The sequence below is a fragment of the Eumetopias jubatus genome, unplaced genomic scaffold (genome assembly GCF_037043125.1).
Source record: "Eumetopias jubatus isolate StellerSeaLion01/CBP00866 unplaced genomic scaffold, mEumJub1_p1.0 scaffold_3, whole genome shotgun sequence".
Taxonomy (NCBI): domain Eukaryota; kingdom Metazoa; phylum Chordata; class Mammalia; order Carnivora; family Otariidae; genus Eumetopias; species Eumetopias jubatus.
This window is the reverse complement of record NW_028274809.1, coordinates 143,286,366-143,306,754: the sequence shown is the minus strand read 5'-3', so window position 1 is coordinate 143,306,754 and position 20,389 is coordinate 143,286,366. Positions and strand designations below refer to the sequence as shown.

At 44.1% G+C, this 20,389-nt stretch overlaps 1 protein-coding gene across 1 annotated transcript; it reads right to left on the bottom strand.

Moving 5' to 3' along the window:
- Window positions 1-523: 523 nt before the first annotated feature.
- On the bottom strand, window positions 524-20,174 carry OLFM4 (olfactomedin 4). Its single transcript, XM_028104573.1, has 5 exons — window positions 19,989-20,174; window positions 15,454-15,606; window positions 9,424-9,636; window positions 8,270-8,429; window positions 524-1,326 (listed from the first exon to the last, which is right to left on the bottom strand). Exons 1-5 carry the CDS (start codon window positions 20,172-20,174, stop codon window positions 524-526), a joined length of 1,515 nt encoding a protein of 504 aa, XP_027960374.1.
- Between the last annotated feature and the right edge of the window lie 215 nt (window positions 20,175-20,389).

The following is a 20,389-nucleotide window of genomic DNA, read 5'->3' as shown; positions in this document are numbered from 1 at the left end:
TGCTACATATAAAACATTGTTCCAGGTGCTAGTAAGAAAAACAACGACGGAGATCTGATCCCTCGAGGAGCTTTGGGTATTAATCTGCCTAATTGAGCCCAGGTTTCTTTCTTGGATGAATTAGTCTGGCTACATGGGGGAGAACTGGTCACTGAGACACGTTGGTACAAAGAATCCCCCAAAACCATGCAGAGTTCTCTTCAAGTTCCTTAATTTCCAGATGCTGCCTGGACCACTGACACCTTCCTGGGACCCATAATGCCCCTAGACCTCCACAATCCCATCCACCCTGGAAGGACCTTCTTTCCAGTAGGGAAATACATTTCTGGAGGCAGACAGCTTCCAAAAGAACTCATCAAATCAGGGCAAATATCCCAAGTCTCCAGCATGATAGAACTATGCTCCCAAATATCACTACTAAGCAAACACACTTCCAAATCCCAAATCCCCCGGCAGATAGCTAAAGAAGTGGAAAAGGCCATTTTTTCAAAGAACATTCTCTGCCTCTCTCACCCTCACACATTTACTTGGGTTCCTGGTTAAAGATCAGATCATAATTCAGAAGGTAACCATCATTATAGACAAAAAGTTTTTGCTCAAAAGGGTGATAGTTAATGCTCTGCACTCTTTCCTGCATCTTATGCATTGTGATGTCTAGTCTGCCCTCTTTCCCTGAGTTTGTGTCATAGTAGTAGAAAATCTCTTCTTGTTTGGTGTTCAGAGTGCGGGTGGCATACAGAACCCCACACACCATGAAGGCATTGGACACAGACGGTTTATACTGCCTGGTGTACCAAGTGTTTAACACCACGAGTGTGGTGTCGTTGAGTTTACTAATCACCATGTTACCAGTGCTGGCTTCAGTTGAATAAATCACCCACAATCCTTTCTCATCCACAGCCAAGTCAATATCTTGCCAACCAACATTAGCATACGAAAAGCGGTTATTATACGCAGCATTAGGGAGAGTTTGAGTCACTTCAGCCCTGTTGTTACTCAGGTTAATTTTGGCAATGTTCCCGGTGTTGTACCAGTTGACATACATGTAGTTGTTATAAACTGCTGTACCACTGCCTTGGCCATAGCTGATCCGAAGATCTCGGGCATTTATGTACAATAGCAAATCATCCAGTGTATTGTGGAGTCTGTAATATTCCAGAATTCTCCCATCTGTATTCAAAGGTGCCACCCAATACAGCCCCCCTTCTGGATGCTGGGGAGAGTAATCCCGACCCCAGGCACCATATTTATAGGCAAACCCTCTCCAGTTGAGCTGAACTACAGTCGGCTTGCTGATATTCACCACACCACCATGGCCACAGCTCCCTGTACAAACAAGAACATAAAAGGGCATTCTTAGAGAAAAATGAATGACAAGACACAAATGGTTTAATACCCTAAGAACCAAAGGAATCCATAAAGATTTGTCTTGCCAAGGTTCAGTGACGACAGTGCTTCTGATGGAGAAGAGCCGAAACCTTCTCGGTGTCAGTCTCAACACAAACCCACTGTGGGCTCTAGAGAAAACAATCTTCTGTTTCCATGAGTGGGCTTTCATTCTGGAAATGGGGATGCTAAAGCTGCCAAGAGCCACACTAAAAAGGTTTGAGGGCACAGAAAGAGGAAAGGAGGACTTGGTGGATTTGACAGATTTTCTTCTATCAGAAAGCATTTTGCAAATTTTTTTAAAATTTCATCTTTCTGACAGAGAAATCACGAAAGCAAGGTCATCCCAGACCCTATCTTTTCCCCATAAAGCCTGCTATTCCCCAGGATCAGGGACAATTGTGATGAAGGAGAAGACTGTCCTGGGCAAGTGTCCATGCCCTTCACCTTCCTGCCCCTCCCTCCCTGGAACCGCAAGTGCATATATCCACACCAGGTACCAATGCTGCCCCAAGCCAATCTCAGAAGAGGAAGTTTTAAATATGGGATTTTAAAGATACAAAAAGATGGTCCTATCATGGTGGGATTTTAGCCTTGGGAAGCCGTGGAAGTTATTTCAGGGCAATATTGCCTGCTCTGTGCCCAAAGCATAGCCCATGACTTAGAACCCTCGGTGACCAGGGGCGCCTGGGTGGCTCAGTTGGTTAAGCGACTGCCTTCGGCTCAGGTCATGATCCTGGAGTCCCAGGATCGAGTCCCACATCGGGCTCCCTGCTCAGCGGGGAGTCTGCTTCTCCCTCTGACCCTCTTCCCTCTCATGCTCTCTATCTCTCATTCTCTCTCTCTCAAATAAATAAATAAAATCTTAAAAAAAAAAAAAAGAACCCTCGGTGACCATCTTGCTGTAGAGTAATAAGGTAGGTCTTGCTGTTCATACCACAATTTCTACTGGGCCATAGAATGCCAGACAAGTACTTCACCTTTCCCAATCGGACACTGCCGTTACAATGTGTACAATCAAGAGGGACCAGACTTACTGGTCCACTGAATCCACCTTCCCTGTAACACCAGTGAATGACCTAGACTGGACAACTGGCCCTTCACACTGCACTCTGAAATGCCTGCCAACCCAAACCATTTGCTACAAAAATAAAATAAAATTCCTCCAGGATTTTTATAATAACTATCCAGAGTTGAACACGCATTTTCTGGGATCTTAATAAATACCCTTTACAATCGGGTAACATTGTTTCTTGGATGACAAAGAAAATTCAACTTCAAGTACATTTGAGGTCATTTTCCCTCATCTGACTGCCTGGAGCAGAGCAGGTGAGGGAAGGAGGAACAGAACCTGAATCACTCGATCTGGCTTTGAATGCTTGGAGGGAATCAGGGAGCCGTGGAGAGCACATGATGTGAGCTGGAGCCAAAAGCAGAGCTCCAAAGAATTACCTGATTTATCATGGGGTGGTGGGGGGGGGCGGGGGCGAGGCTGGTTAAGGGGGAGCAAAGCTTTGCCTGTAAGTCTGTGCCTCTGACCGATATGGAAAGACCCATTCCTCTCCTTGCTAAATGTCCCCCGCTTCTCCCCTCCTTATTCAAGGACTGCTCAGAGGTGAAACCATTACTAGAAACCCTGCTTTTATTTTTCCAATCTGCTGGGGCTTTTTGGTCCCAGAATTACATACGTGCTCCTTAAATGCTCTCATGAATCCGCAGTTGGTGGGAAAGCCAGCCAACCATACAACAGGTAGAGAAATGAAACCATTCTGTACCCAACCTCAAATAATTTTGCATATCATTAAGCAGAACACAGTCGCATGTTTATTTTAATAATGCATGCACCATTTCATAAATAAAAAAGCAATGTGTGTTCAGCCAAGAGACTGCTCTCCACCAAAGAAATAATAAATAAAATTATAAATTATTATTCCTTCTCCTAAAAGTGATCTCTCAGATGAATGCTTGTTGGCTTTTGTTTATGAAACAATGCATGAATTATTAAAATAAAGTTAGTGGTGTGTTCAGTTTAATGATAACAAAAATTGTTTGAGTTTCCAAATGCTACAAACTGGATTTTCTAGTTAAAACATCTTCCCGAGAACTTATTTATTTTACTACATTTCACTCTGCGGAAATGAAAGAAAGTCAGATTTTTCTTGCAGGTTGGAAGACTTAGGAATTGTTTGCTTAATTGAATCTTGCTTTTCTGCAAAGAAAATATCCCAAACCAACAGCAACAAAATACTTAAGGGAAAGTTATGATGCATACACGTATCCAAGCATTATCAAGGGGTTAAAGATCATAAACTGTTCTGTGTTGGATGTGGAAATCCTTAGATATAAAGGAACCAAAATAAACTCCTCTTAAAAATGACTACTTCTACTACCATTAATAATAATAATAATGGCTCATCCCCCCTTTTCCACGCGGACCAGGAAATTAAAAATTACACCTGGTATAAATACCAAAACTGTTGAAACCACAGTCTCTGTTTCTCACTTCCCAACCGTTCCTAAACACTCTCCTGCCCTTTTTGTCATACCCCTCTTCTCCTCCATGTCCTTTGGGCCATTTTCAGGGCCCTGGCTATGGTCAAAGGAGGTGGAAAAAGAGAAGAGAACTGAGCATCATTGGCAATACCACATATGTGGCTACAGCAATGACAGACTAGAGAAAAGGCCATGGCGGGCTTCCTCGACTCCTGGTGGCAAACTATCCTGAAAACAACACTGAAACTCTCAGCCACTGGGTGCCCACTGCTCATCCAGCCCCGCCAGAGCCCCCACCCCCCTCACCCCATCTGTGCCAAGCTTTTTCCCACCCACCCCCTTATCTCATACCCTTTTCCCACCCCTTCCTTCATTTCAAGGTCTTAGGTGTACTCCGTTCCCTTCCTCAGCCATCACAAGTTTACTCTGACACTGGGACAAACATCCATGCCCAACCATCATCCAAGAATGTAAGAGACCAATGAATCATTTTGCAATTTCTGGTAGAAAAGAACATGCCACAGAAACAAGGATAAAAGCACCCTTTCAGCTACCCCACAAGCAAGGAAGCCAAGATAGCCTGGTGTTAATCAGGTTGGTGAGTTGTTGGACCTTTCTTGTCACTCTGGGAATCACTGGTGTACCTCTCTATCAGAGCATCTATGGAAGGCAGCCTGGTACAGTGAAAATATTGGCGATAGATTCCAAGTCAAATCCTGACTCCAGTACTTACTGGCTGTGTAACCTTCTGAGCTTCACCTTCCTTACGTTAAAACAAACAAACAAAAAACTCCTAATACCTACTCCGTAGCACTGTTAAGAAGAAGAGAGAGAAGGCATGTACAATAACTCAATAAATGGTAACTATCAGCATTATAATCATATCACGTTGGAATTGAAGGTTCACCTGCCTGTCTCCCTTCCTACAGAGTGGTTTCTGGAGGTTCCTGGAGCCATCCTGGTAACCCTGGTTCCCAGAACAGGACCAGCCATGCAGTGGTACCAAATCAGGATCGTGGAATAAGGGAAGGAAAGACTGATCAAATCTCCCAAACCCAGTTTACCCTATTTATAAAACCCTAGCCCTCTACTCTGCTACAAATTGGAGTTTTTCAAAAAGCCTAGTATCCACTCCACAGAACATAATGCAAGGAACTCTCCACACAAGGGTATCCTTGGTTGACAATCTCTTCATCACGCAATTCATTAGACATTGCCATGGTATTCTGAAAATACCCTGGGAAGCCACAAGGTAAGACTTTAACATACCCTGACTTGGCTTTTCTCAAGTCTCATGGTTGTATTTATGTGTGTGATGTGGTAGAGACTTTTTAATTTGCATCAACAAATGGGAATTCAAATTTGTATTGCCCAATTTTGAAGGTTGGGTAAAAAAAGTTAGAAGCTGGGTGCCAAGCTCCAGAATTATAACCCAAAAAGATATTTTATTTATCTGATTAAAATTTTTACTACAAAAAAAGAAAGCCTCATGGTTAGTAGCATTTTTCTTAAGTCAAAGTCTACATGCAGAGGAAACAATCTGGGCTCTATGAGTGCAATCTCCTACCTGGACAACTGAACTTTGAGCAAAGAGGAGAATACAATTCACTTGTGAGAATTAGGCAATTAACCTGGTCATAATCACAAAATGATGAAGACCAAATTGACTCTGAATTATTGAATATATACTACCCAACACTCTGCTTTTCCTAAGGCTTAGGATTTGGGCGGGTCACCCCATATCCTCCATCAACCATTTACCGAGCACCTACTATGCGTCAGCACAGAACACAGCATCACTGCCAAGCACAGCGGTGATCCACCCCTGAGTGAGTGCGTACATTTTGCCTATCTTCCGTCATTTAGATTCAGGGGGAGATCAGACAGAGTCAGTTGTTTTCAGGAAAAAAAAAGTTAATGAGCAGAAGGCCAATTATTTTAGATTAGAAAGTTCTACGAAATGAAGCAGAAAAGGATGCCATTGCAGCATAAACCAAATATAAAGCATGTTTTATTGAACCCTAGCTACATGTGCTGGTTCAAAGACCAAGCTGACCGGAGAGGGGTAGCACGTTGCAACTGCAAGGGAGGGGCCCAGAGAACACAAAATTGCTTTAGAGCTGAGACCTGCATACAGCCTTTTGTTCTGTGCAACTCTGCAGTGAAAGCAGACAGGCCAGATTTTAAGGTCCCATAATAGTGAGTAACTTTAATTAAAGTCTCCACAGGCTCACAACTTTGTGGTGTCTGGGGAGTTTCCAATTCTGCATTATCAACCAATCAAACAGAAAGAGAGCAAGTAGAAAGAAATTGATTTAAAAACATGACAAAAAGTCAGTTTAATATAAACATCATAAATATAATATGAACAAAGCTGGAGGAGGGCCAAGTGGCTTGGCTGGGATCCAGGTACAGCCAAGGTTGTGGGAAAGTGAGAGGAAATCTGGGTCCAATTTGCTTAAACAACACAGCTGGGCTGGGATGGCTTACAAAAGTCTAAGTGTGAGGACCTAGGGGAAAGTTCTAGAAAAGGAATTCTAACAAAAACAATCCAACAGACTCATTTGTTTTCCTCCTTAGAGATACCAAGCAGTGTACTTTGTCTCCCACTGCCATCCTTGAGTTACTGCCATCGGACACTCTAGGCCCACAGAGCAAGGGGCCCTGCCCGTCAGCTTCAGCTCTGCCATTAACTACCTGTGTGGCCTCAGGAAAAGCGGCATCCTCACCACCTGAGTCCCCTTCTCCTGAGACATGATGGACCTGAGCCAGATGGTTCTGAATGTCCCCTCCAGTTCTAAAATGTCCTCACTCTAAGGAATGCAGAGAAAACTGTGCTTGAAATACCTATTCCATGAGGAAAATATGCTGTGAAGAAAGAAAGAAAGAGAGAGAGAGAAAGGAAGGAAGGAAGGGAGGGAGGGAGCGAGGGAGGGAGTGAAGGAAGGAAAGAAGCAGGCCTTGCTCAGGCGTTATCAGGGTTTGTCGCTGCTTTGACCCCTGTCCTCACGGAGCCCCGCGTGGCCCAGCAGAATGAGCTCACGTTTTCATCGCACACCGACACTACTGATCCCAGACCGAATTTAACCTTAGCTTATAATGGAGGACGAGGCACGGCCTTTGTCCTGAACCTCTTCTGTATGTCGTACTATGACAGATTGCCAACAAAGCAGAGGGAAGGATGAGTCTCCTAACCACCACCAAGAGGCTTAGAACGATGGCAGTATCTAATTAAAGCCTTAAAGAAACCAGCTACATTGACAAGGATCCAGAAACACACAGCCTAAAAGGAATCAGGTTGTGGGAAGAGGAGTTAATGAGAATACCAAGAGCTGTATGATGGGATGAGAAGCCACAGGCCCTTTTCAGGTGGAGCTGCACACGAGCCACAGAGAGAGCCGCCCTGTGCCAGAGACCCGAAAGGCTGAGCAGCAGGCTTTCGTTCACCTGGAGGGGTGTGCTGAAGCACCGGAGGACCTAGCACCGCTTTTGTTCCCAGCAAGGTGTCCACTTCAGCTATCTTCATTAATAATAATAACAAATCCCAGTGCTTAAGTGCCAATCATAGAGCTCTGTGCTTCCCAAGGTTGGTTTCATTAACCCTCACGGCACCCCTGCAAGGTAGGTACTCTCTTCCCGCTTTATCACTGCCGAGATTACGGATCTTTGGCTGTGGCCACATAGCTGGGAAGCTGAGGCCTTTGGGGTCCCAGAGCCATACTCCTGACCCCTACACTCCACTGCCTCCATCCCTGGAGGTATTATGGTGCACCCCCCTCTAGGCTATACCTTGCCCCAAGGATAACCATTAGAGAGTGAGAGACCATCCCTGCCGTCCAGGAACTCCCATCCAGGAGAGATGGCAGGCCCAAGTCCTGGGCATGTGGGGCCATCCATTAAAGCCTTCTTCAATCCCAAGACATGCTAAACAGCAGGTGCATTTAAGGAAAGCACAAAGGAAAAATACAGAGATGGAAGCAGGGAGGGAAAGAGAGGAGGAGGGAAGGAAGATTCAAGCATAACCCAGCTCATCAGCCACAGGAGCCAATCAGCCCTTGCAATCCACAGGACGGCACAGATGCCATGCAGATTCCAGAAGCTTTCACCCAGCCCCCCTTGACAACAACTCCATCACCACAGAGATGTTCTTCTTGTTAGCAAATGCAAAGGGGACATGTGTAATGTGTGGATCTTGTTTTAAGTCAACTCATCGTCGGTGCTTTTCCTCTATGTGCCCCAGAACGTGCTAGCAAGTGGAGCTACTAAGGGAGAGTTCAAAGCATGGAAGAGGAAGCTCAGAGCCGCAACAATCCCATCTCCCCCCCTTCCCCACCCCACTCTCAGCTCCTGCTTGGGCCTGGCTCAAGCGATGAAAACATGACATGCTTACCAGGGGCAAGAGGAGGTGGGGTCGCAGGAACATTTTCACCTTTAGAGGCTTCGCATTCCTTTAGCCTGGTCTTAAGAGCCAGGATTTCTCGGCGAATGGCAAGGACATTGTTTTTGTCTAGCGTCTCCAGCTTCTCTACCAGGAGAGTCATATTCCTTATCTAAGGAAATAAAAATTCAGAGTGACTTTATAGTATCATGCAATTTCTTTCATAAACATTCCAGGGCTGAATTTGTCACTTAGTGAAACATTGCTAGAGAATACACCCGAGATTCTTCTGAATGGTTTCATTTGGAAGAATACATTTTATGGTTTAGTGTGAATGCCTGTCACATCTCAGGCAGATGTGTGTGACAAGAAGAAAATGGCAAAGATTTTAACAGATTTAATAATAGAGCACAGGCTCAGTCTAAGCATCCACAAAGGTCCATTAAAGTTCATTTCCAATAACCTTCCCTTATAAACTTGTGTTTACTCATGTTGTATTATAATTAAGTTTCTAATGAATGGTGAGGGCCAGAGAAAACTTAAAGTCTGACATATGTAACTAGAATTCTCAACTACAGCCCACGTCATGACCATGCTAGTAAATTCACGTAGATAGGAATTACCCAACCATAACATTAATGTGATGGTCTTTATCCATAGAGGATAAAGGCTTCATTAAAACATACTCCCAAGAAACTCCTTTAAAGAGGGTTGCCAGTATGTGGAGAAGTGTTCCAAGAGGGATCAAGGATCACATGATCATTCAAAAGGAGAAACTGACCTAGCAAGTCCAAAATCAGGTAAATTGTGGCTTTCTAGTCCCATGAGCATAAATCCAGAACAGAGAAGGCACTTGACCTAACCTGGCCATGGAGTTGTTCAGATTCATAGCATCTCCTTCCTGGAGACGTTCAAAGGCCACTTGGTTCTGGGGCAGGACCACTGAAGGACACCTGCTCCTCAATGAATAGGTCCCCACTGCGCTGAACTTACTGGTCAAAGACAGATGTCCACGGAAAGCAGAACATGGGACATGCCATGTGGCCATGCGGCCATGCGAGAGTGCAGAATTGGAAGCTGGAAGAGAGACCCGTAGCCTGGTCCTGGCACCTGCCCGCTGAGGAGAATTTCTTAGTAAAGCTCTCAGAAACGAGCTCATGCCTTACCTCCACTTCCAGCTGGTCCACAATTGTTGTGCTTCCGACGACACTGCCCTTCAGCTGTGTGATTAGTTTCTCCATCTCCTTCACTTCTATCTTGATCAGCTCAAAGTCCAGTTCAGTGTAAGAAATGGTATCCTTTTCCATGATCTCTACTCGGACGGTTAGGTTGAAGAGCTTCTTTTCATACACACTGATTAACTGAACATACTCCCTCACCTGAAAGGGAATCAAAAAGCTTAAGTCAATTCCCAAAATAATACCATGCAGTCTTCCTCCACGACCAAGCCCTTAGGGACTGTTTGATTGCTGTCAATCTTTTTTTTTCTTTTTTGGTAAAGAAATGGATCAAAAATATATTTGAGTAGCTTTTTTTAATCTATCAAAATGCAAACTAAAAAAAAGAAACTAAAACATTATTACAATTGGTGGGGTGGATTTGGCACTTGCCTAGACTAAAAATAATATTGCTTCAGAGTCATCATGCACAAGTATATTTTTATTTCCATTTTAATGTTTGAAGGTATTAGGTCTCCAAACTAAATTGGTTTGAACCAGGCCCACAATGCACACACCGTGTCTAAATCAGGGTTTCCCAGCCTCAGCATTATTGATATTTTAAGCTAGATCATTCTTTCTGGCGGCGGGCGGGGGAGGGGAGGTCTTATGTATTATAGGATGTTTACCAGCATCCCTGGCCTCTAGATACCAAAAGCACCCATAGACCGTTCAGCTGTGACAACCAAATATGCCCCAGGCATTGTTAATGTTCCCTGAGGGCAAAATCACCACCACCACCATCCTCCCTCCATTTAGAAACAGTGCTTTAAATCTAACTATTTTCTAGAAGAGGGAGAAATGCACTAAGGAGAATTCCTTCTCTGATTGCCACATGCACTGAGTTTTGGGCCGCTCCACCTTTCACAAAGTGGCATAAAGACCCAACTTTATTACACAGTATGTGAGTGTATATGCAACTGTCAAGTGCACATTTCATTAAGTGCACCCACATTTATTCCAAGAACTGATTATTGCAATCAGACCTTTACGCGTTTGTAGCATATATTTGAATGTCTGATCATTAAGTTAAAATACTTGCAAAAATTCCCTTGGTGGTTTAGTGTATAATTGGAATTTCCAAATGGATATTTCAATAAACACATTTGGTGGTTCTTTTCTGTATCTGATCTCGAAAAGAAATGCCATGGCTTTTTTAAGGACCTGCTCATTAAAAGTTGCTAGTTTTACATTCTTTTTAAAAATTCGAACATAAGTGATACTTTTCCCCAAACCGTGCTAATGTCAAGTAGCTGATCCACGGGGCCTGGATGAATTCAGAGCCAGATGTTGGCCTATAATCCTCCTAATACCAAAGGCAGCCCTAACTTCTGTCATTTTAGCCCTTTCACTTAACCCCACTGTGCAAATTAGAGCAGACTCATAGGCCGCAGACCTCAAGGGCTAGGGCTTCAGGCAAAGAGGATTTTAATGAAAGTTGAAAATGCAGCCCTTGGCACTGCGAGTGTATCTCCTCGGGCAACTGATGCTCACTGCCATCAGCTGTGCCATCACTCGGAGGCTGATAAAGCTGGTGACATTTTGGTGGATAAGGTTAGAAAAATATACATAGATGACCTAACGAGTCCTCCTCTCAAAAGTATAAACACAAATATAAGGTAGCCAGGTTTTAATCTCTATAAAAATCAAGCATAAAACCTTGCCTGTGGTAAAAATAATAATAATAATAATAATAATAATAATAAAGTGCCAATCATTGCAGAAATGGAAGTTTGCGAAATGAGTATTCTTGTTGGCATTTGGCCTTGCCAGCTCTTGGAACACATGAAACACCCTCTGCTTTCCTGGAACATGTTGGTGGCACATCGCAGCTGTTATTCTACAGAAATGAGTGATCCAACTGTCATCTCTGCTAAATAAAATGTGGTTCTCCCAGATTCTCACTGAAAACCAAGGCATAACGTAGAGTCTGCCACAAAATGAGGTCTCTAAAGATCTGTTTGGGATTGGGGCACCTGGGTGGCTCAGACGGTTAAGTGTCTGCCTTCGGCTCAGGTCATGGTCCCAGGGTCCTGAGATCGAGCCCCGCGTCGGGCTCCCTGCTGAGCAGGGAGCCTGCTTCTCCCTCTCCCTGCCGCTTCCCAGGCTTGTGCTCTCTCTCTCTCTCTGTCAAAAATAAAAAATAAAAATCTTAAAAAAAAAAAAAAGATCTGTTTAGGGAAAATTTGAGGTTCTTTCAGCAGACATTTAAAGGAAAGCTCAGTGATGTTCAGGAAAACCAGAATCGTCCATGGAGTTCTAAGAAGGCAGGAGGGAGGGGCTCCTGGGTGGCTGGTTCAGTTCAGCGTCCCCTTCTTAATTTCGGCTCAGGACATGATCTCAGGGTCGTGAGATTGAGCCCCTGTGCTGGGCTCTGTGCTGAGCATGGAGCCTGAGAGCCTGCTTGAGATTCTCTCTCCTCCTCTCCTTCTGTCTGCCTCTTCCTCCCCACCTCCCTGCTCATGCATGCGCACACACTCTCTCTCTAAAAAAAAAAAAAAAAAAGGCAGGAGGGAATTTGAGGACTTTACCGACTTAAGTAGATTATTCGGCTCTCTAGTGTTGAGAATGGGCAATTCTGAGAACATCCAGCTCTCCCAGAAGTGCAACGTCAGCAGAAGCAGCCTGACTTGCCCAGAGATGTGCAGCAAGAATATGGGTGTAGCCCTAAGGGGACACCTCCCTGTGTCAACATCTTTACTACAAGCTCCTCATCACTATGAGTTTGAGTTTTAAAAGACTCGTCTATGCTTGCCTTCCAACCACCAACCTAACACTCAGAATTTCCCTTTTTTTTTTTTTGTTTGTGATGCACATACTACGTCACTGGTGGGTTCTAAGAATCAAAGTTTGTTTAGGGGTTCACTTTTGGGTATTTGTCATTGTTCCGCACAGTAAATGTAGTCTCGTGATAGATAGGGGTGCAGTGCAGCCGGCTATTAGACTAAAGAATCTGTCTGGCTCATGCTTCTGCCTCAAAACCTGTGATCATTACTATGGCCAGATTATTTGAAATAAATAAATGTACTCTGCAACGTAACTGTTATTTTAATATATCTTTAACAAGATTAGTTGAGCTTGAATTGACAGTGAAGACATATGAAATACTTTGGAGTTAGATCCACCTAAACTCAAATCCGCCCTCAGTACTTAAGAGGCAAATCACTTAATTTCTCTAAGCCTTAGTCCCCTCCTATCAACTGGGGGTAATGATATCAAGCTTACAAGATTATTGGAAAGACTAGAGATAATGCATATTAAGTGCCTCATTTAGGGGCTCCTGGCTGGCTTAGTGAGTAGAGCATGCGACTTTTGATCTCGGGGTTTTAAGTTCGAGCCCCACGTTGGGTATAGAGATTACTTAAAAATAATAAAATCTAAAAAAAAAAAGTGCCTCACTTACTGGATGTCTATAAACTGCCTGCAGTTATTAGAGAAACAGTGATTTCAGGGGTTTTTTCAATCTGACCTTTTAATTTATTCTATTTCCCTGCACAAAACATTGTTCAATCAATGTTATTTGTTTAGAAGTTGCCTGAATGTCTCGACTGCCTCAACCTTCTCGTGCATGAGGATCTATTAGCGAATGTGTCCTACTAAATAACCTGCCCCAAAGACTGCAGAAAGAAAATCCTGAGCTGCCTTTTGTGTGGTCCCCTCTTGAGTATGGTCACAAGAGGACATATCATAAACAACAGAAAAGTATAAAATGCATCTTATGCAGAGGCAGCTCCCTGTCTTCCCTGTGTACTGACAGATAATGAATCAATGCAAGAGCGGTCCAAACCCTCTCCCGGCAGCCTGTCCAATCGGGTATCCCCCCCAGGCCTCCAGATAAACAGTCATTTCCAAGACAACTTAGGGACAGCTAAAATCATTCACCTGAAAATTCAAAAGCCCTCAGCTGAAGAGATAACTCTGAATTGAAGGCATGCCTGACTTCCCGCATCTCTTCTTGGAGGCTGATAACAGCATGGCCGAGAAGAAAGGAACTGGGATGACTCTGAAGACCCACATTCCCGCCCTGGCTCACCCAGCCAAGAGAGAAATGACCTGTCCACTGACGTCTCTTGACCTTTATGAACCTCCATTTTTCCATCCCTAAGATGGGAAGAACACTGGCCTATCTGCCTTAAAGACTCGCTTGAGGGTAGAACAGACCGAGAGGCATTTAGAAAAGCACAAAAGGAAGCTGTTCTTGCTGTTATTATCGTCTGTCACGCAGAATTTATGATGCAAATCTCAACAGGCAGGTCAATTCCTTTCTTTGGCCTCAATTGCAGATTTCTTGAGGAACAGCTACTCATGCTTTCAGAACTAAAAGTTCTCCCACCTACTCCACATTTCCTCCCTGCCAATTATTAGCAAGGCAGATGCCACCTGCCCTCTTTACAGGATTGGAATGAAATGTCCCGTACTCTCCACCCTGGCAAGCTGCACACTTCCCCGAAACAGCATGGGGTTTCAAACTGCCCTTCACACTCCTGCCAGCAAAGAAGGCATGCAAATCAGTTGCTTCCACTATTTCAAAGCAAATGACTCTAACTGAAAAGATCTTTACTCAGGATTTTCCTCCACTTGTTATGTTTTTATGCATAACTTCCTATCTGTACTTGATTATGCTGGAATAAGGCTATGAATATTAATGGTTGGAATTTATAATTTAGCGCTGTGCCTTTTCTGCTGATTAATTCAAGGACATTTTATTTCTTAAGAAGCTAGGTTCCTAGTGCAGTCAAACACATTTTCCTGGACATTCATTTAAACATAGAATATTTATCTACCAATTCAGGTTGAAAGCAGGGTCTCAGCCTCATCATCATTTTTGTCTTAAAGGATAACTGTGCTGGATGTTGAGGTAGCTAAGCTTAAATTTCTCAGGAAAACTTATTTGGAATCTTGTAGGAAAGCCAGAGCTCCTTGTAGATTAATGGAGTTGTAGTAAATAATGCATAATGTGATTATAGCCTAGCTTGGACTTCACCTGTGCAGAAAATGGGAGCCTTTCTAATTGATTTTTAACTTGGCTAAAAACGGAGAAGGGGTCAAAACTGGAATGCCAGGTCACATTGCTCCAGCCGGCTCAGAGAAAGGCAAACCCTGTGGGATGACTTCCTCTGGCTGGAAAAAAGCCCGAATCAGGGGGTTGGAAGCGGGGTCTTTACCAAGGCGGCATGACCTATTAGAATTGATTCAAATTCCCAGTGAAGCCTTCCGTTTCAGTCTAATGCTAGACATGTCTAATGTAATGTTCCTGCTGAGACAATAGAGGATAATACACGAGAGGGAGAATGAGAGACACACAGAGACAGAGAGAGTTAGAGGGAGAGACAGAGGGAGGAAGGTGGGGGAGGGAGAGAAGAAAGTAAACTGGAAAGAGAAAATCAGAGGAAGAGAAAGGAAAAGAGGGAGAAAGACTGGAGGAGGGGAAGGAAGAGGCAAAGAAGGAGGTGGGGCTTTCCAAAAGTAAGGAAAGATGAAAAAAAAAACAGGAAGGAAAGGGAGAAAGATCAGAAGGGACAGACAAGGGAAGGGGGGGTGAACAGGAATAGGAAGGAAAAGTGAAGGAGAAGGAAGAGAGAACAGAGGAGAGAGGAGACGAAAGAAAAGGCAAAGCTAGAAGAAAGAGGAAGATGACCAAAAGGAGAAGAAACAACAGATTCAAAACCAAATAAAAATTGCAGGGTTGGGTTTCGCAGGGGGAAGCTCAGGGCTTCCTTCCAATCACACGTGCACAATATTGAAGTGAGTTTATCCGTGGCATGCACCATCTCCATCCCATTTTCTTCCCATGCCCTCATTTTTCCTGCTATAAAGAGCTCCACAGGTGTACTGTAAAAACAAATGCTAATGTCCCCGCAGGATGCAAGCATCCTAGCTTTGACACAACAAAGAAGGCTGCTTATCAAGTCCTGAATAAAAAGGGTTGGTTTGTTCCTATCAAGATTTGATTGGAAGAGGAAGAAAAGCAATGCTTACTTTAGAAAGCTCTTTCTCGAACTTCTGGGAGAGAATATGAGCCGTGACTTCCAAGTGTTCCACTCTCTGCACAGGAAAGGTGGTGTCCGGGAGGGTCACAGAGCACTGGCAGGTGCCGTGGTCATCCTCAAATCCAGTGAAATTGGAAAGCAACTGAAATAAAAATAAGTTCAACATCAGTAATAAGCCGGGAAATTAGCTTTTTGGTAACTGGAGTGACAGAAATTGGCCTGTCAAGAGTGCTAAGCGCCCGCCTCTTAATTTTCGCTCAGGTCCTGATCGCAGGGTCCTGATCTCAGGGTCATGAGATTAAGCCCCGCTGGGCTCATGCTCAGGGGGGAGTCTGCTTGACATTCTCTCTCTCCCTCTCCCGTTGCCCCTCTCCCCACTCACACTCACTCTCTAAATAAATCTTGAATGAATGAATGAATGAATGAATGAAGAGGATCAGAGACACAAGCTAAAACTGCCATGTTTCCCAGGCAGTGATTACACTCAGTTCAGCCACATCTCCACCAGCCAGGCCAAACCACTGTCAGACACCTTTACCTAAAGGAAGATTCTCCTTTCTTGAGGAGGCTTCAAGGAAATTATTACTGTTCCCATGTAAGGAAAGGGAAAGAAAGAAGTGATGGGCATCCTACGTTTGAATTCCAATTCTACCACTTATTGGACATGAACCCTCTGTTAAGTCTTGCTTTCCTCACCTGTCTAATAGAGAACCCACTTCAGAGGGTCATTCCCAAGAGTAACTACGTAATGTAAACCAAGTCCCTGGCATGTGGTGATCAGTAGATGTCACTTTCCCTTTTCTTCCATGCACTCATTTTCTTTACCCCAACCCTAACCCAATGCCTTCCAATGAATGGAATGGGAAAACCATCATGGATATGGGTTACAGGGGAAAAACACAGTGTAAATTCACATCATCTCTTCACTCAGGAAATTGTATAATTAACATTCTTCAAAATGGAAACAAACCAGCCATTTTTAAAAGACTGAATAATGTAGGAGTTTGAAGGTTTTGTGCAAAAAAAAAATTTTTTTTTTAAGTTTTCCAGCTTACCACTTGCAGAAAAGTCATTTTAAAATATCTTATGTTTCTTTAAGATATTCAGGCTCATACTTTGGTGCCACTGCATATTTTAAATGACAGGTTTGAAAGATCCTGTTTTTCCTTTGTCCCCTTTGAACTTCCCCAAGTGGATCCCAGCACAATTAACATTTTTTTATTACTACTGTTGCCTTCCAGAGGAACTCTTGGCAGCCTACTGGCTGAGCTTTACAATGATCTCATCTGATGGTCAGCCCAAAGCTCACCTGTGGAATATCAGACTGAAATGTCTCCAAAACTACCAAGGGCTGAGCAATGGCTTGCAGAATTTGCAGAGATGCAGGCCACACCTCTCAAAGTTTAGGAGGTCAATTGGCCGCAGCTGAGATTGTGTGCTCTGTGCATTTAGTATCTATCAACCTCCATGATTTCCAAACAAGCTGGACCTAGATGCTTCTATAATCAAGATGTATTCTGTCAGTGACCTCTGGACCAATTAATTCAGGCTTTTTTGCAACTGAATTGCTTGTCAATTTAACCTAATCTTCTTTAAGATGAGCAAACACACACACACACACACACACACACACAATGTTTATATATATATAGATGCCAAGTAAATTCTTGACATTGGTCTCAATTTTCTTTGCCAATCACATCCCACACCTGGGGAGTAAGGAAGAGAGACAAGCAGGTTTATGCTGAACACAGGGGCTGGGAAGGGGTTAAGGTAAGGGTCTTTGCCAGGGATGAAGAAGGCCTGGACAAGCTACACCAAAAATCTGTCAGAGAGACCAGCTTCCCTTGGAACCAGGTTTATCACTCCCACTGAAGCTAGAAAGACTCCCTCCCATTCAAGCACGCCAAGGCTTGTACAGGAGGACCAATGTATCGTGGACTTTCAAAAAAAGCAGCTTATTATAACAACTGTCTACCCTCAAAAAATGTCTTGCATTGCATTTTGACAAGGGGAGGTTAATTAGCTGCATAAGACAGGGTTGAACCATTCTTAGAGTTCACTGAAAAGCTCTGTCAAATCAGAAAATTGTGGAGATCATCAAGCAGTCTCGAGACAATCAACTAGAAACCACCAGCTAACAACTTTTAGTCCTGAAGTTCACCTGAAAGGCAGGCAAATAATTATGAGCCTGCTGACAGCCATTCCATTGTCTTCTACTGAACATCTCTGTCCCAGCACCGTGGACTCCCCAGCTTCCAACCTGCTTATCATCAGCCCAGCGTGCGCAGCTGACATCAAAATGGTCCATAAGTTTGATCAGTGTCTCCCATTAGAGATATTTCTGCTCCTCACATTCAAAGACAATGAAGCTAATGGTGATGGGTCTCTCTCTTTGCACTGAATGCTTAAACTCTATGTGAGTGTAACATGAGGAATGGGAGAAACAGACATGTGCTTGTCCCCTTGGCCTTTGAGAGAGTCTGCAATCTCCCTTGTGGGGGACAAATAGGGTCCTCTGTACCTTACAAGACACCCCACACTGATGGGGTCTCACGCAGCGTGTGTTTAATTAACATTTACTGGTGTCTACAGCTTGCCAGGCTGCGGTGTTAGGGAGACAAGTAAGACCCAGTTCCTGCCCAGTGAATCAGGCCCATTGTCATGAGAGAGATTTTGTGTCCTTTTTTTTCCCAACAAACCCAAGCCCCTTAGCCTGATGACAAAAGCACACGACTCCATGTTCTGACTCGGCCAATGACTGTGTAGAACAAAACATTGCGCCTTCTCTTGTCTGTGAATTGAGGACCCTGATAGCGGCTCCTTCTTTGGAGGGGGCCATCCAAGGCATGTGGAGTGCTCGGAGCGCTAGCTGAAGGTGTGACTCACATTTGTGATTTAAGGTTGCAATTGGCTCTAATTAGCAGCCAGGTCTAAGTGCCTGTAAAGATTCAAGGCATAAAATAATGGTACTCAACATTTCCAAAGTACAGAAAATGATACGTTTGGAACTTGCTCAATGACAGTTATAAAGGGGTTTTCTACCACCTTCCAAAGAGCTCATCAAGCTGACAGCCAGCCCTAGAAAATTGGGTTTATAGTAGAAGTGACACCTAGCCTGCTATAAAAAAGAAGTTCGGGTAGTGATACTGACTCACCAGAGGGAGATAAGTAAACCAGGAAGGAAATTAAAACCTCTAAGTGGAATTTAACTACCATTCCTTATCTACTTTAAAAGTTATCTTTTTATCAGACAAAAGGCATATTGGATTTCTCTGTTTCTTGACCTATACTTTATTTTCTGTTATTTTAACTGATCATCTTCCCCAAATGCTGGTTTCTGATTGATGAGGCTTCAAAATCAATTATTTATTGTTAACCTCTTTCTCCAATGTTAACCAGCTCTAATTATCCCCAGAAGTTACTTAGTATCATGGAATAAAATAATGCATCTGATTTCTGACTACAAAGACTATCAGCATATTTATGAGTCCCAAAACCATTCTCCTCTTAAAAATAAGTTTACATCTATACTCCCCCAAAATATAGAAAGCCACCTAGGGAGAGCTGGGTAAGAGAATGGGCGGACTAAGTCTGAGCTACATAATCTACTGGCTTAGTGACTTTAAGCCAATGACGTCACCTCTCCAAGCCTCTGTTTCCACATCTCTAAAATGGGACCATTAATTTTACCAGCCTCTGAGCGTTAAATAAGATAACACATATTATGTACTTAAGTGAGCCCCGTCATTTATTAGGCACTCAATGAACATTGTTGTGGCAGTTTCTATCTGGGCCCTAACCAAACCATTCGTTAATCAACAAGTTTCCATTGCCTACATTGGCAAAATGGAAACTATAGGAAAAACCTTTTCCTCCTCTTTTCCCAATGGCCCTTCCATTCAGATGGGAGCATGTAAGCAGCAACCTGACCTGTGAATAAAGATCACAGAAGCACACAGGGACAGCCTCTGGGAGAGTTAAGACTCCTCCACCCCAAGGCACACCATAGCAAGGAAAGCCTGGGTTTTACAGAGCAGGGCTCCTACAGAGAGGCCCAGAGCCCACGAGGGCAGAGCTAGAGTGAGGAAATGCTTCCTGACCCGTAATGTCTCATCCTCCCTGCTCTTCTCAGCTCCTCAAAGGAGATACAAAGAGGACTCAGCTCCCAAGGAACAAGGCTCAGGACGCAGCCTAGTAATGCAGCCTACGAGTTCTCATCTGGGATAGAACCTGGACATCTCGATTTTTAGAGTCCCCCTCCCACCCTCACCCCCTACCCCCAAATCCAAAGTGCAGCCAAGTCTGAGAACCTCTTTCAAGTTTCAATTCTTTCCCTAAAGCCTCCAGTGAAAGAACCAAGATGTCGTCTCCCTTGCAAACAATTTAATTATTTTACCCAGGTTTTAATTCATTTCCGGGGCACCTACAGTTAACAAAGGGAGCTGTAACTCTTCTAGAGTGCTCCCCAAAAAGCGAGAGGAAGGGAATGAACAGAGCTCTCAGACTGTGGGGCCTTCTCACCTGGGTCACGGAGCCAGGGCCGGGACCAAAGCTGTTGTTGGAGCTGGAGCCAGGGATGAAGCTGGAGCTCAACACAGGGTCAGAGAAAGAGCTGGAGGTGGTTCTGGGGATCAGGGGCTCCAAATCCCCTGTGGCCTGGCCAAGGAGGAACGGAAGGGCGAGGAAGCAGAGGAGGCCTGACGTCATCTTGTGCTCTTAGCCCAAGCCACTGGCTTCTGCCCAGAGCCCAGGGGCTTCTTATAGTGCCCAGTGGGGATTTCCCCACGTCCAGTCTGTGGGAAGAGGAAGCCGTCAGGGAGCATGTGACCACCCCAGGAGGGCCAGGACACCCAGGAACCTTGTCATCGAGCCCCACTCTGCCAGCTCTTCTTTGATTGCGATATCTCCTGCCAAATATTAAC